This window comes from Pseudopipra pipra, chromosome 1 (assembly GCF_036250125.1).
Source record: "Pseudopipra pipra isolate bDixPip1 chromosome 1, bDixPip1.hap1, whole genome shotgun sequence".
Classification (NCBI taxonomy): domain Eukaryota; kingdom Metazoa; phylum Chordata; class Aves; order Passeriformes; family Pipridae; genus Pseudopipra; species Pseudopipra pipra.
This window is the reverse complement of record NC_087549.1, coordinates 86,039,138-86,052,683: the sequence shown is the minus strand read 5'-3', so window position 1 is coordinate 86,052,683 and position 13,546 is coordinate 86,039,138. Positions and strand designations below refer to the sequence as shown.

The following is a 13,546-nucleotide window of genomic DNA, read 5'->3' as shown; positions in this document are numbered from 1 at the left end:
TGCTTGAAGGCAGACATTAAAAAGGACTTAAAAAAGACATCTTAAAAAAGGCTGTGGGTCAGCCACAGAGATATCCATCTCAAAATTTAAAAAAGCCCCAACCAAATAAAAAAAAAACAGCCAGTGATTTCTGTTGCCCACTTGTACGTTTAATCAGCCTCCAGGAGGGTCTGGGTTTCTTCTTATGGGCCCCTGTTGTAGGGACTGATGAAGCCTGTGCAAGTCTTTCAGGATGTGCTGTACATGATAGTGATTAACAAGGATAAAACTGATCTGTTAAGTCCTCTTCTCCTGGCTAGGTCTACAGGAATGGAAGAGGAGAGCCCATGACTATATCCCTGGCAGGGGTGGTAGTCATATCTGACAGCAGCAGGTTTCAGAGGGGACAGGGGAAAAAGGGTGCACTCTACTGTGAATGTACCTTTCAATGCCACTGGGAAAAGCCAAATATGCAGGAAAATTTAAAGAAAAAGAAAAAGAGGGGGTTGTCAACCTCTCTTTAGGCTTGAATTACTCTTTCTCACTAGTTGAGTTCTCTACAGAGTCTCACTGGCCACACTCCATCCTGTTGATTTGTGCCGGGCTGGCACTCTGGGTCTTTGTCCACGGTACTACATATCCTCCCAGAGGAGCTGGCTTTACGGGGCAGGACTCATGTGCAGAGGGCAGGCAGCAAGCCCTGGTGCTGCTGGCACTTCCCCAGCCCACAGGCACAGGGAGGGGAGACGATGGAGAAAGTGAGGGTAGGTGAGTCCGGATGTGGATGTGAAGGGTAGGAGAGGAGACCTCAGGAACCAAGTAGGGGTGAAGAGCAATAAGAAGGGACCAGTGGACAGAGAAGAGAGGAAATAAGAGACTTAAACAAGTTGTGGGAGCAAAGATTAAAGATAGTTGGAGGGAACTTAGAGAGGCAAAGACAACAATGGAGACCAAAGGAGCTATGATCATATGCTTCCCCCTCTTTCTAGAACAAGCTGTCAAGCCCAAGGATTCAGTCTCAGCCCTCTTCTCTTGTGAAATCCACTCCTCAAAAATGTGCTTCACCCCTCCATCATACCCAACTTGCTTGCTCTGCCTGCTGAGGTTTCCTCCATAGCTCTGGTGGCAAAGAGCAGCAATGCACGTGTGGGTACCTGAAACCTCCTAATGGCTCAGACACAGCTCCACACAATGACATTTGAGGTGCTCTTTGTGTTATGGGGTTTTTTTGATTTTTTTGTTGGGTTTTTTTTTTTGGTGATGTTAGAAGAATGTAAACGTCTACATGTCACACCCTGGGAAATGGAAGAAGTCAGGTTGCCTGGGCAACCCTTGCTTGGCCTCCTGGCATGAAGGCATGTTGATACAGCCTTTAATAACATGATTACGACCTATTTTTTCCACAGGGCATAGGATGGACGAATCAGTGCATAGGATGGACGATGATGTGGGAATGAAGCTGTTATCTGTTCCTCATTTGTTGCAGAATTTGGAAGGTGTGTAGTGAATGAGGCAGAGGGTTGCAGGAGGAAAGAGGATAGTGTTGGGGAAATGAAGCTAAATACCTCCTTAAGAACTGTACTTGTTCTCTGTGTCTGACAGGAATGTTTTTGTATGATGATGGAGATTTCCCTGGAATCAGGCCCTTTCAGTCCTGTTGCTAATCACAATTTCTTCAGTGTCTGTCTCTAGTGTGTAATTCTGGGGCTTGATTTGCAGAAAGCTGGGAGCATTTATATCAGCAACTACAAGGTGTATTGCTGCATGATTTTTCTGATTCTGAACAAAAATCCTCTGTATTGTGTCTCCCTGCCTGCAAAACAGGAATAATCTTTGCCTTTACTCTTAAGAGGTGGTAGAGATTATTTCATTATTATTTATGAAATACATGTATATTCTGACAGCACTGTAGGATTGTCTCTGAGGAAATCTATGATTTTTTTGTACTCACTGGGAGGTTTGGATAATAAGGCTGAGAGGCACATGTTCAATGGGAAAGGTAGAGACGTCATTACTACCTACCCATTTGGTGACTGCAGTGAGCATTCTGGGGGGGAAAATTAATGTGTGATCACCTGATCCTAATGCATATGAGCATATGACCTGATATCCTAATGCATATGAGCAATTGAAGATTGCAAAGGCGCCCTTATGTCTGGCTTTTTCTTACTTTTTTGAATGTAATTAGAAATACAGGATTCAAATAAATTATTACAATCAGTCCTTAGCTGTTATAGCCATAGAGTTACACAGTTACTGTCATGAAATGAGATTAATTTTAAATGCTGTTAGTATTTATGTGCAATGCTTTTGTTAGAATGCCATTCCGGTCTCCATATTGCTTTTGTACTGGGGTACATTTTAGCGTTCAATTCAAATACACTATAGTTGTCTGTGTTCATTCTTTTTTTCCCTTCCCATTTGCTCCTGTCTGTGCCTATCTTAAATCTCTTTTCCCATGCTTTGCGAGAAGGCAGCAGCCTCATTCCTTTGCTGAGATAAAGTTCTCCTCTATCTCCCCTCCTTTTATAAAGGGACTTGCCAAAGCTTTAGTTTCTCAAATATTGATGACCAGAATTGTAAGAGAGTACCAGCATTTCGTTGTCTGAATTACAAATACCCCATGGTCTCAATAAGCTGGTGTCATGTAGTCACTTATGTTCGAGTAGTACATAATCAAGTCCAACATAGCCTTTGCTTATGTTGGGGAAACATTTCCCCTTAATGACTGAGAGTCTTACTTTGTATTATGCACTTTCACTTGCTTTTGCGACACAAGGTCTCAGTTTCACCTAGTTCCCTCTAATGGCTCGTTTCTGTGTTGTACTTACCTTTGGTAGTAAGGCAATGCCTCACTTTGTCACCAGCAGACCTTATTGGTACATTTCTAAGGTTTTTGACAGGCTCCCTCCTGAAGTTATTAAACAAGATTTATTTTTTTTTCTTTTGAGAATAAGACAAGTCACCCTGCCACTAATGTCCTACTATCTGCTTATGATTTCTGTTTTTCTATCCCTTATTGTCTGCCATGAGTCAGCATTTTACCCACCTCATAATTTCTGTATGTGACTTGATAGCCTTCAGTATTTCTTCATTATTAGGCTTTTCAAAAATGCAAAGATTCAGACTGCCAGTCCTCCATGATAATAAATAAATAAGTAAATAAGCACAAAGGGAGTTCACAGAGACAGAAGTCCTGGTAGGTATAAATAAACCTGTGTACCTGTAACTCAGTCTGCCTGAGAGTAGATTGCTTCAGCTCTGTGTTTCTGACTGGTTTACCTCCTGCTGCAGAGCTGTCGTGCTCTGTGGATTGATTGAGTCTCTGTGCTGGGCTTCCATAGCTCTTTTCATGTTCAAAGAGCTACTGACAGTATCGTTTAGCGGCCAGAAAAATCCAGCAGAAGTACATCGCCACAGGACACTTGTCATTTTGGACATTCTTTTCTGGCTGCTTGATTTGGGTTTTTGTCTATTTTGTTTATGCCAAGTGATGCAGAGATGTGTGGCTTCATTTGAAGGCATTAAAGATACTTTATAATTTTGAAAGCCATGCTCCTGAAACACAGAGGATCCCATGAGAATTCAGTAATGTAGGGAGCTAGAAGCTGGTAGGATTCCCCATCCCATTAGACTTTCAAAGTCTCCCATTGAATAGTTTTAATTTCCATTGGGATATAAAGAGTTAGCTTGTTGACAGTTTTCCTACCGAGTCCTTGAATAGGAAGCCTAGAGTGTGTGTGGGCTCTGGAGTATGGGAAAACTTACTAGGGGCCTCTGAGTAAATGGGTAAAAATATTTTTTATTTTCTGCACTCTCCCTTATGGTAAATCAAAACTGAAACACTTAATGCAAATTCCTTCTGAACCGATGACTTCAGTGCAAAATCAAACAATAAGGTGGGGGTAGAGGGAGTTTTTCTGGTATTAGCCCTGAGAGAGCAATAGTTTGCTTCCATGGAGCTCTAATAGGCTTCAGCTTTACTTCTCTTTTAATATCTGAATGTTGACATATGAAGTCCAGACAGCCTAAGAGCTGTCGCTCTCCTGATGCTCATCGCAGTCAGTCAGAGCAGGTCCTTTCATGTCAGCAGGCACCCCCAAAGACAGCAGGTCATTTACAGGTGACTTAGATTTGGAGTTTTAAAAATATCATAGAGACATGGAGGTATAAATAGCTGGTAGAATCAGAAGGCTTTTAGTAAGAAGTCAGGCATTCTTTGGTGTAAAGTTTGAGGCCAGATTCTTTTTTTCTTCTTTTTTTTTCCCTTTGTTTTTCTTTTTTTTTTTTCCCCTTCCCCCCCCTGTTTTTTTTTTCATTAATGCTTTTAAGGCTGTTACATCTGGAATCTCCTTTGAGGAATTTTCTTATAATGATGCAAGGTATCCACAGAGTATGACCCCCATCAGAGCAGAAGCAAGGTGTGCTAAAGAAAGACTACTGCATAAGACAGGATAGAGAAGGGGTGAAACTCCCCTCATGTATGATCCTTGCTGCAGCTGAAGCCAAGGAGGTGTTTGTCAGTTCATATAACCCACCAGCTAGCCATTACTTGGGGGTAGAATAGCGATTCAGTGTGAAACACTGACAGGAATCAGTTCAGAAGCACTGAGTGCCTGAGTGCACATGAGAAGGATGCGTGATAATAAACAAAGAATTTATGGATTATGGGAACCCCTAATGTATGAGCAAGAGAGGAGGGCAAAATAATATCTGGTTCCAAAGAGAAGTGTAACCAAGTTAAGTGTTACTTCTCTTAATTTTTTTAAGTTGTGGCTCAATAAAGCATATATTGACAATGAAATCTGCTTTCTCTTCTGTAAGAAAAAATTAAAATTACTCTGCGAAATGAAAAAATTCAAGAAAATCTGAAGGATATGGCATTAGGGCCTATCTTATGCTGCCAGAGGATGAGATGTTTTAGTTTGATAGGCCAGATTGTCCACATGAAATCTGTGCAATGTGTGTTGTTTGGGTAGTGATTTTCCTTGTTGCCATTCAGATGAAATAGTAAACAGCCACCAACAGCTTTTCAAAACCCTTGTGCTTCTTCTAGTGCTTACTTTGACTATTTTGCTGTAGATGGTTTAGCTTGGGCTCAATTATAGGCTTTACAACTGTGTTTTATCTAAGTGCTTCTGTTGTTCTGAATTATTTTATTTGCACTTACTCCTTTCCAGAATCTTGCTACAAAAATAATTTTGACCTTTTTCTTTGAGATTAAGTACCACCTTTCTTTATTGCTTTTTTTTTTTTTAATATAACCCCAATCCATTGCTGAGCCTGCTGAGGGCTTCTGTAATACAAATATTAATTTAACCAATTTCTTCTTTTGCTCCACCTCTGTTTTTCTGCTTTTGTGATCTTCATGCTGCATAGATTCTGGGGAGAAATAGCCATTATCAGATAGTAAGGAAAGTAGTATGGCAATATTCTGCTCAAGTACAGTCATTAATACAAAATACCCTTTGCTGCTTTTGTCGGAAGCATTCCCAGTAGTGGCTCTAGAGGGAAGACCGGGAGTGACCTGTGAGCAGTGAATAGCTCAAGTATTTGCATATAAATAGTGTTTGTTTGATTTATTATTTTTATGATACACTTTTCAAATAACAGCAGGCAACATCGTTTTTTCTTTAGTTTGTAAATTCAGGTGAATTCCCTCCCCATCCCCCTCCTGCCCCAGCTTGCTTTTATTTTCCTGTGTCTTGCAGCTCTTTAAGGAATTGCTGTTCAGTGGAGTAAGGCAAAGGTCAAAGCAGGCCAGTGTGGAAAAGTGAGGACACCCGTGCTAATTATGTATGCACGAAGGGAACGCGTGCACCATTCAGAACAGGGCCACGCTGCTGCCTTTAAACAGAGTCAGTCTAGAAAGCAGCAAAAAAGCAGTCCTAGTCTGCACTCTTCAAAGGCATCGTTTTTGTGATGGTTCTTTATAACTACAGCTTCTTCTGTTTTTATTGAACTTGTTGCTGTCTCACTGATCCAGTAGCTTGGAAACAGGCTGCTTTGGCATGCTTAGGTAGGTGTTCACGCTCTAAATTAATGATACTTGGGAAATAAAATGTCCTTTGTTATTGTCCCATGCCAACAAGGGTGTTGGATGCAATATTTGCAAGACTTGTGTGTTCTTAACAGCACTGCATAGAAAAGTTAGCTTGGAGCTGCCCAGCACTTTAAGAACATGGTGAGACTTTAGTTCTGAAATGCAAAGACACCACAGCTGCTGATACCCAAAGATTTTTCTTTAAGGAAATGTCTTAATGTTTAGGACATCCATCAGAACAATTTTAAATATTTGAAAAGGGAGTGGGGTGAAAGAGGATAAGCTGACATAATGTCCTAGCCACTTTATTCTGAAACCTGCATTTGAACAAGCCTCAAAAGAATCCCATGAAAAATGAGTTTGAACCCCAGTCCTTTCCATGGCTTTTCAGGTGTGCATTGAACAAAGGCAGCAGGGCTTTTGCTGCACAAGTGCAGTTCTGCCTATGGATGGGTTTAAAAATTAACAGAATCCTGAAGTTTTTCAAGAAATTTGATGTCATGCTTGCTGAAATCAAGCTCCATACTGCTCCCCTTTTACATATACATGTTTAACTGGAAGAAGGTTTGCAGTGTGAAGGAGTTCTTAGGTAGTTCTTCCGCCTCAAGAAGGTTAAGGGAAGCCTGAAAGAACAGGAGGAACTGTGGTGAACTTTGGACAGGCTGTTCAGCATTTTTATAGTTCCTATTAGAGTAATCAGTAGTATCCTGCTCTCCAACACCTCCCTCAAAATATCTGTAGTTCACAAACAAACCTTCTCATTCTCCCCAGTGAAAGGATAATTTTGGTTTGGTTTGTTTCAGAGCTGGAAAAGGAAATCACCAGGAGACCGAAGAAAGTCTGCATTGTTAAAGTGGTGGGAACAAGGAACCTGTGGAAAAACATCGTAGTATTGTGTGTGAACTCGTAAGTTTGATCTCCTTCTGTTTGAATAGTTGTGTGGTCAGTCAACTGGAAGCAGCAATGGGAAATGATGAGGGAGCTCCTTCGATTCCTAGTGTGGGACCCTTCACTAATGTCTCTGATAAACAATCCTGGAAGAACACCAGCTGTTGCAGGGAACTGTTTTTATGACAAACATGGAGGAGCTCATTGGTGGTTTCAGGCAGCAAAACCACGTCTTCTCAGGTGCCATGCTGCAAGTACATTGCTATCACCAGTGATCTTGAGTGGCCACGTGCTGGTATGTGCTCATGCTTGCAGACATCTACTGCTTGGCATCCTGGATGGGATTTTTGAAACCTTTAATGCCACAGGAGTGCAAGTTCAAGTTGTTTACATCTGACAGGGCTGTGTTGCAGAGGAAGATGTTGCTTGCTAATAAACACAAGCCTCCTCCCGTGTATAACAGCTGTCCTTGACAGGTCTTCAAAGGCAGATTGCAAAGTGCTTCAACACTCCCAAATAGTGTATGGGACACGCAGGGAGAACATTCTGTGGGAGACTGCACAATGTGATGCTTTCATCCTAAGGCTTCCATTTGGATGTGCTTATGAGGGCAAAACCAAGCATCAGCCTGAGGGTTTTGCAGGTTACAGGCTCTGAGACTTTCTATCCAGAACTGACCACCTTGTAAAGAGGAAATAGATGGGCTTGCAAATTCTGGGAGGGCACCAGCAGTGGATTTTCTAATTTTTCTATATAGTAAAATGTCCATTTGTATTTCTTTCATGATTTTTTTTCAAATGGGAGATGGGAAGGGAGAAGAGTGGAAATCCCCCAGGTTTAGAAGCGTGTAGCTCTCCTGTGTAATTTTCTTCATCTCTTCAGGGCACTACTCTGCAGCCCTCACTCCTGTTAATAGGCTTATGGATCAGTCATAACCCAGAGGGGGCAGAGGGGACAAATAGTCACCCAGAAGCACCAAGACTTCATGGGTCAATCTCCAGTACTATTGGTTGCAGAACCAGCTCTAGTCTTATGAGTTTTGTGTCTCTCTTCCACCCACCAGTGAGTGATCCCCTCTGCTCTGAAACAGTGTTTTCCTATTAGGCTCCACTGGTACATTTAACAGCCTGTGTTAACTGTATTTGTGAAAAATGTTTACATGGGGAATTCTCCCCTTCTCCCTCACCCTCATTAATTTTGCATATTTGGAAATTCCCTGAACCGGAACTAGGCAGCCCAAAAAATAACTTCTGGCATTAGCACCCAGAGGCTGTTTGCCATCCAAGCAGAGCATGAAGCAGATCTATGTCTGAGGAAATAGATTCCATGTTTGTTTTTAGGGGGCGGAAAAGAAAATATTTAATTTTAATTCTGTTATTCCTGTTAGATGGGGTTGTGCTGAATTTTAGTATGTGGAGGAGCCTTTTGCAGGGAATAATAAGAAATCAAGGAAGATAGAGGTATTTAGTTTTAAAAGTAACAATTCTGAGCTGCTCACCAAGTTAAGAGAATAGGGTAATTCTTGGGGAAGCAGGCTGGAAAGCAAAGTCCAAACGATACAGTAATTTAGTTTATAGATCATGGCCTAAATAACAACTTCTGCAGCTGTGTTGGCATGCATAGAAGAGAAAGAAGAAATGCTGGTTAACTCTGCCCTTTTATTACTATTGTTTGGCTGATTAATATTGCTCTTATGGGAGGATTCAGTTATAATCTAGCTATCCAAAGCAAATGTCATTTTTGTGTAACAGCAAGCACTTGTACTAGGTTTTTACCAGGGTGAAAGTGTTTTGTATTGAGGGTGGGGTTTTGTACTAAAGCATTGATTAACAAGTTTGCAAGAGGAATTCCTCAGGCCCTTGGCTGTCATGCAGTTGGTAACTGCCAATTCCCCCAACTGTTTCTATGCTTATTTTGATACCCAATTTACACTGACAGAGCTTCAAATTCCTGACCTCCAGGAGGATAGAAATGTAATAGTGTAATGTACCTGCCATTCTTTTTTTTTTTTTTTTTGAGACCTGGATCTGTGCCTTCCACTCTGTCAGGCACAATTAATTTATGACATGAGGTTTGTCTTGTCTAAGTGCCAGGGACAAGAAAGAGGCTCTTCCTGGCAGAGGTATTTGAGCTGTGACGGGTGCAGTTGAGAGCGTTGACCTTTCCCATAGCACCTCTGCTGCAGTTTTGCACCATATCAACAGTGATGCTGGGGCTTCTCATCTGTATATCTCCAGATGTTTTGGGTTTTTTTTCTTTTCTTTTTTTTATTTTTGGAGGGGCAGGGTAGGACAGGAGAAAGACAGAGGAGTGAAATGAGGTGGCAAGATGTTAATCAGTGGCATCACAAAGAAACTTTCTTTTAAAAGGGGAGACACGTTGCTATGAAGGGTGATGTAAATGTGTAGATTGGATTAGAGCTTATTGTTTCAGAATTGTAATAATCATTGCAGCACATAGGACTTCAAATACCCCTTTCTCAGGGGGTTTCAGTTTTAACAGGCTAACTTAGGAAGTGGGATGTAATGGTTATATTTAGTATGACCAAATGCCACAGGCCAGTGGGTCTTCCTTGAAGACACATCTGTATTGCACGGTGCTTTGCTGTCCAAGCACACAGGCTGCTTCATCACAGCAATGCTGGCTCTGTGGTTGTCAGCAGGTACACTGGGAACAGCAAGATGTCCTTCTCGGGGTACAGGAGTTCTCGAATACAACGGGAAAACCAACCACACACTAGGAATCCTTGTAAAGTTGCTTGTACCCCGATCGTACTGTGAGCAGCAGCTATATGTATAAAGCCAGCAAGAGTTTGGTTGAATAGAGGTTATTCTTTTGATCATTGCTTATTTTTATAGTAGAACCTAGAAGTCTGAGGTAAGTTTTTTTGCTCGAGGTATTTTATTCCTGCAGCAGAAGAAATTTTTTCTGCATTAATGTGTTCCTACGCTGAATTATGTTGCAGTGCACATCTGCCTTGTCAGCAATGATCTCCTCTTGCCCTATCCTGTTTCCACTAGGCTGACTGGGTATGGCATACACCACTGTTTTGCAAAAAGCATGATGGGGCATGAAGCGAAGATGGCGATTACCCACAACTTCTATGCGGACTACTACACCATGGCTGGGATCGCGCTGGCATCCTGCCTGGCCATGTGCCCAGTGGTGGGGTTTCTGGGAAGGAGAGGAGGACTCCTGCTTTTCATGATACTTACAGCTCTGGCATCACTTCTGCAGCTGGGCCTTCTCAACTGTAAGTTGGAGATGAGAGCTTTCAGGACCGCACAAGTTTGACATGCAAATAAGGGACCCGGAAATATTAGCATTTCCTTTGCCTTTCCCAGATTTGTCATGTCATACATCTGCATAGTTTAAGAAGCTGAATTTGTTTGAAGGTTTCCTCAAACACCTGTTGTCTTAGGCTCATGAACAAAAGGCATTGTGTTCTGGATGATTCCCCTGGTGAAGCTCATTGGGCATTGATGCTTCATTAGGGTTGTCACTTAAAAGCAAACAAGGAAATAAAAAACGTTTTTTATTTTATTCTAGTGAAATAGCCTCCAGGGAAAGAGCTGGGTAGGGATTGGGAAGGGAAAACTTCCCCAGTTGAGTCTACTTCTTAAATAGCTGCTAAACCAAACAGAAGTTAGACCGGTAGATATATGTCCTCTGCCTATTCTGAGCATCTTTCTATGAGTAAGTAATATACAGGTAGCATGGAAATTATGTCGCTGAAAGACCCTAATTTTAACACAGTGTGTATGTATAGTTCATGTGAATGTATACACATAATTTTGAGAGGTGACACAGCTTTTCAGATGGGTTGTTCCTCTCAAAAGCAAGTGTCTCACCTCTTCCTTTGCAGGCTGTAACCTTTGTCTGGCCCTTTTGAGCTGGTTCAGCTATTAAAACTGCTATAGAAATATTCCCTTTCCTTTTTGATTTTATTTTCTTGTCTTCATTTATTGTTAGTTGAGAAGGTTAAACTTGATGAATCAGAGATGTGCCAAAGCAGAGAGAAGGTGCTTTGTCACTCTCACAGCCGCCAAACATTAGACCCCTGTCCCATGAAACCCCACCCCAAGAAAGGGGGAAGAGGGTTGAGACATGCTTTGGACAAACTGTTTGTGAGACAAACACCAGAACACTGGTTATTGCTGTTTTTCATTTCTAAGTTTAGAAATAATTGAGGGCTTTAATTAGAGCTTTTTGCATTGAGGATGGAAAGTTTTCACATTCCCGCATACTGAAGGCAGCTCCAAGCTAGCAAGAATTGTCCATATTTACAGACTGTGTTTCCTGAAGGCATTTACTAAGTTAACCTTTAGCAAACACACTATTTGTGAGAGTGTAGGAGGGAAACAGGGTACCTCTTTCATGACATGGATGAAACTCCAGCATCACATGTGTTTCCTCCCAGCTTGGCACAGATGTTTACATTCCCCTTGAGCAGATATTTACCATGTGCAGCAATCCCAACTGAAAGTGGAAGAAGTCCCCTGGCCCCACCTCATCACCAGTCTATAGATGGACTGTGACTGCTCACATGCAGGTTCACACTGTGCATGTGTGCAACCTCCCAAAACTCCAAGTTCTTCTGGTGGTGTCCATCAGGGTCTCTCTACACTAAATTCATCCCATTTCATTTTTTTTTAAGGATGTCAGATGTTTGTTTGAGGCTGTTAAGGTAATAAATATGCAGTTGCTTAGTTGAGAGAAAGTATGTCAAAGCTGTTAATCTGCTCTAGAGCCATGAAAATCTGGTTGCAGCTTTTCAACAAAAAAAATTAGTGAGGGAAGTGGGGAGGAATACCCTGTAGGAATCATGACAACTTTTTTCATAGTGGTGGTTTTGTGAGCAAAGTTGCTAAAATTAAGAGCAGGCATGGGCTCTAGGTGTGTTGGTACTCTCAGCACGGTGCACCCATCAGCCTTCCCCACTTTACCCTCACCCCCTTATTTGTGAGAAGAGGAAGGAAAGGCAGCCTTGAACTTAAGAGCAGCTCAAGTCCCCCCAGTCTAGATCATACCCCCTTCTTCCTCAGAAGAACTAGACAGTGTTTGGAGAGAAGCAGTGACCCTGCTGCCACAGCATCCTGCGTGTTTTAGCTTAGCATAATTTGGGTGTAATTGGCAAATGAAATTAGAATTTGAGAACAGTGAGAGAGAGGGATATTCTTCACCAGCCACAAACCTGCAGCAACCTTGGGACTTGGCATGCTTGGCCCTTCCTCTGAACTCTGGGGTGTCACTTGGGAAGTCACAGAAGCCCAGAGGGAGATGAGCAGCAGCGCTATGGCCAGCTTGTGCTGCTGCCCTTCCCCTTGCTGCCCAGTACTGCTGTGTGCTCCTGTGTGGTTAGGATACGTGGCAGTTGGTGGCTAGGGTGACACATGGACCATCCACTCGGGGTTTTGGTGAAGAATAAGTCTCCCACCAGCCTGACGGTTCTGATGCCCAGACTTTTTAATCTCCAAAGCTTCTGTTGGCCATTCCTTCGGGGCTGCAGCAGGAGGGCATTTTTTCTTCTCCTCCTTCATTAAGAGGGGGAGAACACAAAGAGGCCTTTGTGTTAATCCCAGTGGTAATTCTGGGGCTCTTAAATATGCTTTACTGCTGGTTTGTTATCCCTGTCTCATTAGCATGCTGTCCTCCAGCTGAAATGTGCCTGGAAACAGCATGTCCTATCTGGTGGCCAGGGAAAGATGTGCCAGTTGTGGCATGGGAAAGAATTGTGGGAGGGGATAGGGTGGCATGTGGGATTTACCATTTTTTTTTCTTTTCCTTTGGATAAATATATATGTAAAAACAGTACATTCTTGTTTTTTCTCCTTTTCTCTCTTATTTTTATCTTACTCTGACTTCCGTGGTCTTGGATCCAGTGATCGGAAAATACAGTCAACTTCCAGACTCAGGTATGGTTTACAGACAAATCTGCATTATGCTGGAAACCCTCCCCCAGGAGCAGGTAGATCCGAAAGGCCTGAGCCAAAGCACCCAGAGCAGAGCTACTACCACAGAGGGTTGCAGGGGGAAAGCCCACTTCCACACAGTGCCTTGAGACCCCACTCATAGGCAGGTCTGCTCATTTATATGCAGTCTCTTGGTGTAGCATCCCTTCCGCATAGTCTGTCTTGCCTCTGCATGTCAAGAGAGGGTGCAGAGGTTTATTTTCAGATACACGGTAAGACTTTCTCAGAAAACCTCCTTCTGAGAAGCAACATTCCCAGTTCAGGAATCTCGGTTCTTTTTTTTCCAGAAAGATCTGAGACAACAAAGTCACTTCTCATAAGGGGACTTAAACACCTTCAAAAATACTTTCCCAGGCACCTTATACCAGGCTGAAGTACTGTAATAGCAATGCAATGACAGGCTACAGGGGAACAAAATTTACCCTTCTGTATTAGATTTAACAGACCTGTCCTTGCCTAGCTTTTCCAAGGTCTGTTCTGCTGAGCAGTTATGACTCCCTGAGGGATAAGTGGTGTAGCCTCACCTGCTATGCAGGAGTGGCCAGGGAGCCTCAGAGACTCATATTTTGCAAGGTGCTATGCTCACAACCTTATCTGCTGGCAGTATTTGCTCTCTCTCCCAAACTTGGGGTGCACTGCAGAAAGGGCTTAGCCCTGAGCAGGC

The 13,546-nt window shown here is 42.5% G+C and overlaps 1 protein-coding gene across 3 annotated transcripts in view; it reads left to right on the top strand.

Moving 5' to 3' along the window:
* SLC22A23 (solute carrier family 22 member 23) overlaps positions 1 to 13,546 on the top strand; it is a 114,478-nt gene that overhangs the window by 85,205 nt on the left and 15,727 nt on the right. For 2 of the 3 annotated variants that reach the window (XM_064663174.1, XM_064663156.1), the window contains exons 6-9: positions 1,386 to 1,475; positions 6,826 to 6,928; positions 9,931 to 10,163; positions 12,793 to 12,825. In XM_064663174.1, coding sequence (XP_064519244.1) covers positions 1,386 to 1,475; positions 6,826 to 6,928; positions 9,931 to 10,163; positions 12,793 to 12,825 — 459 coding nt within the window. The remainder of the gene's footprint in view (positions 1 to 1,385; positions 1,476 to 6,825; positions 6,929 to 9,930; positions 10,164 to 12,792; positions 12,826 to 13,546) is intronic. The other variant, XM_064663166.1, reaches the window with a different exon arrangement.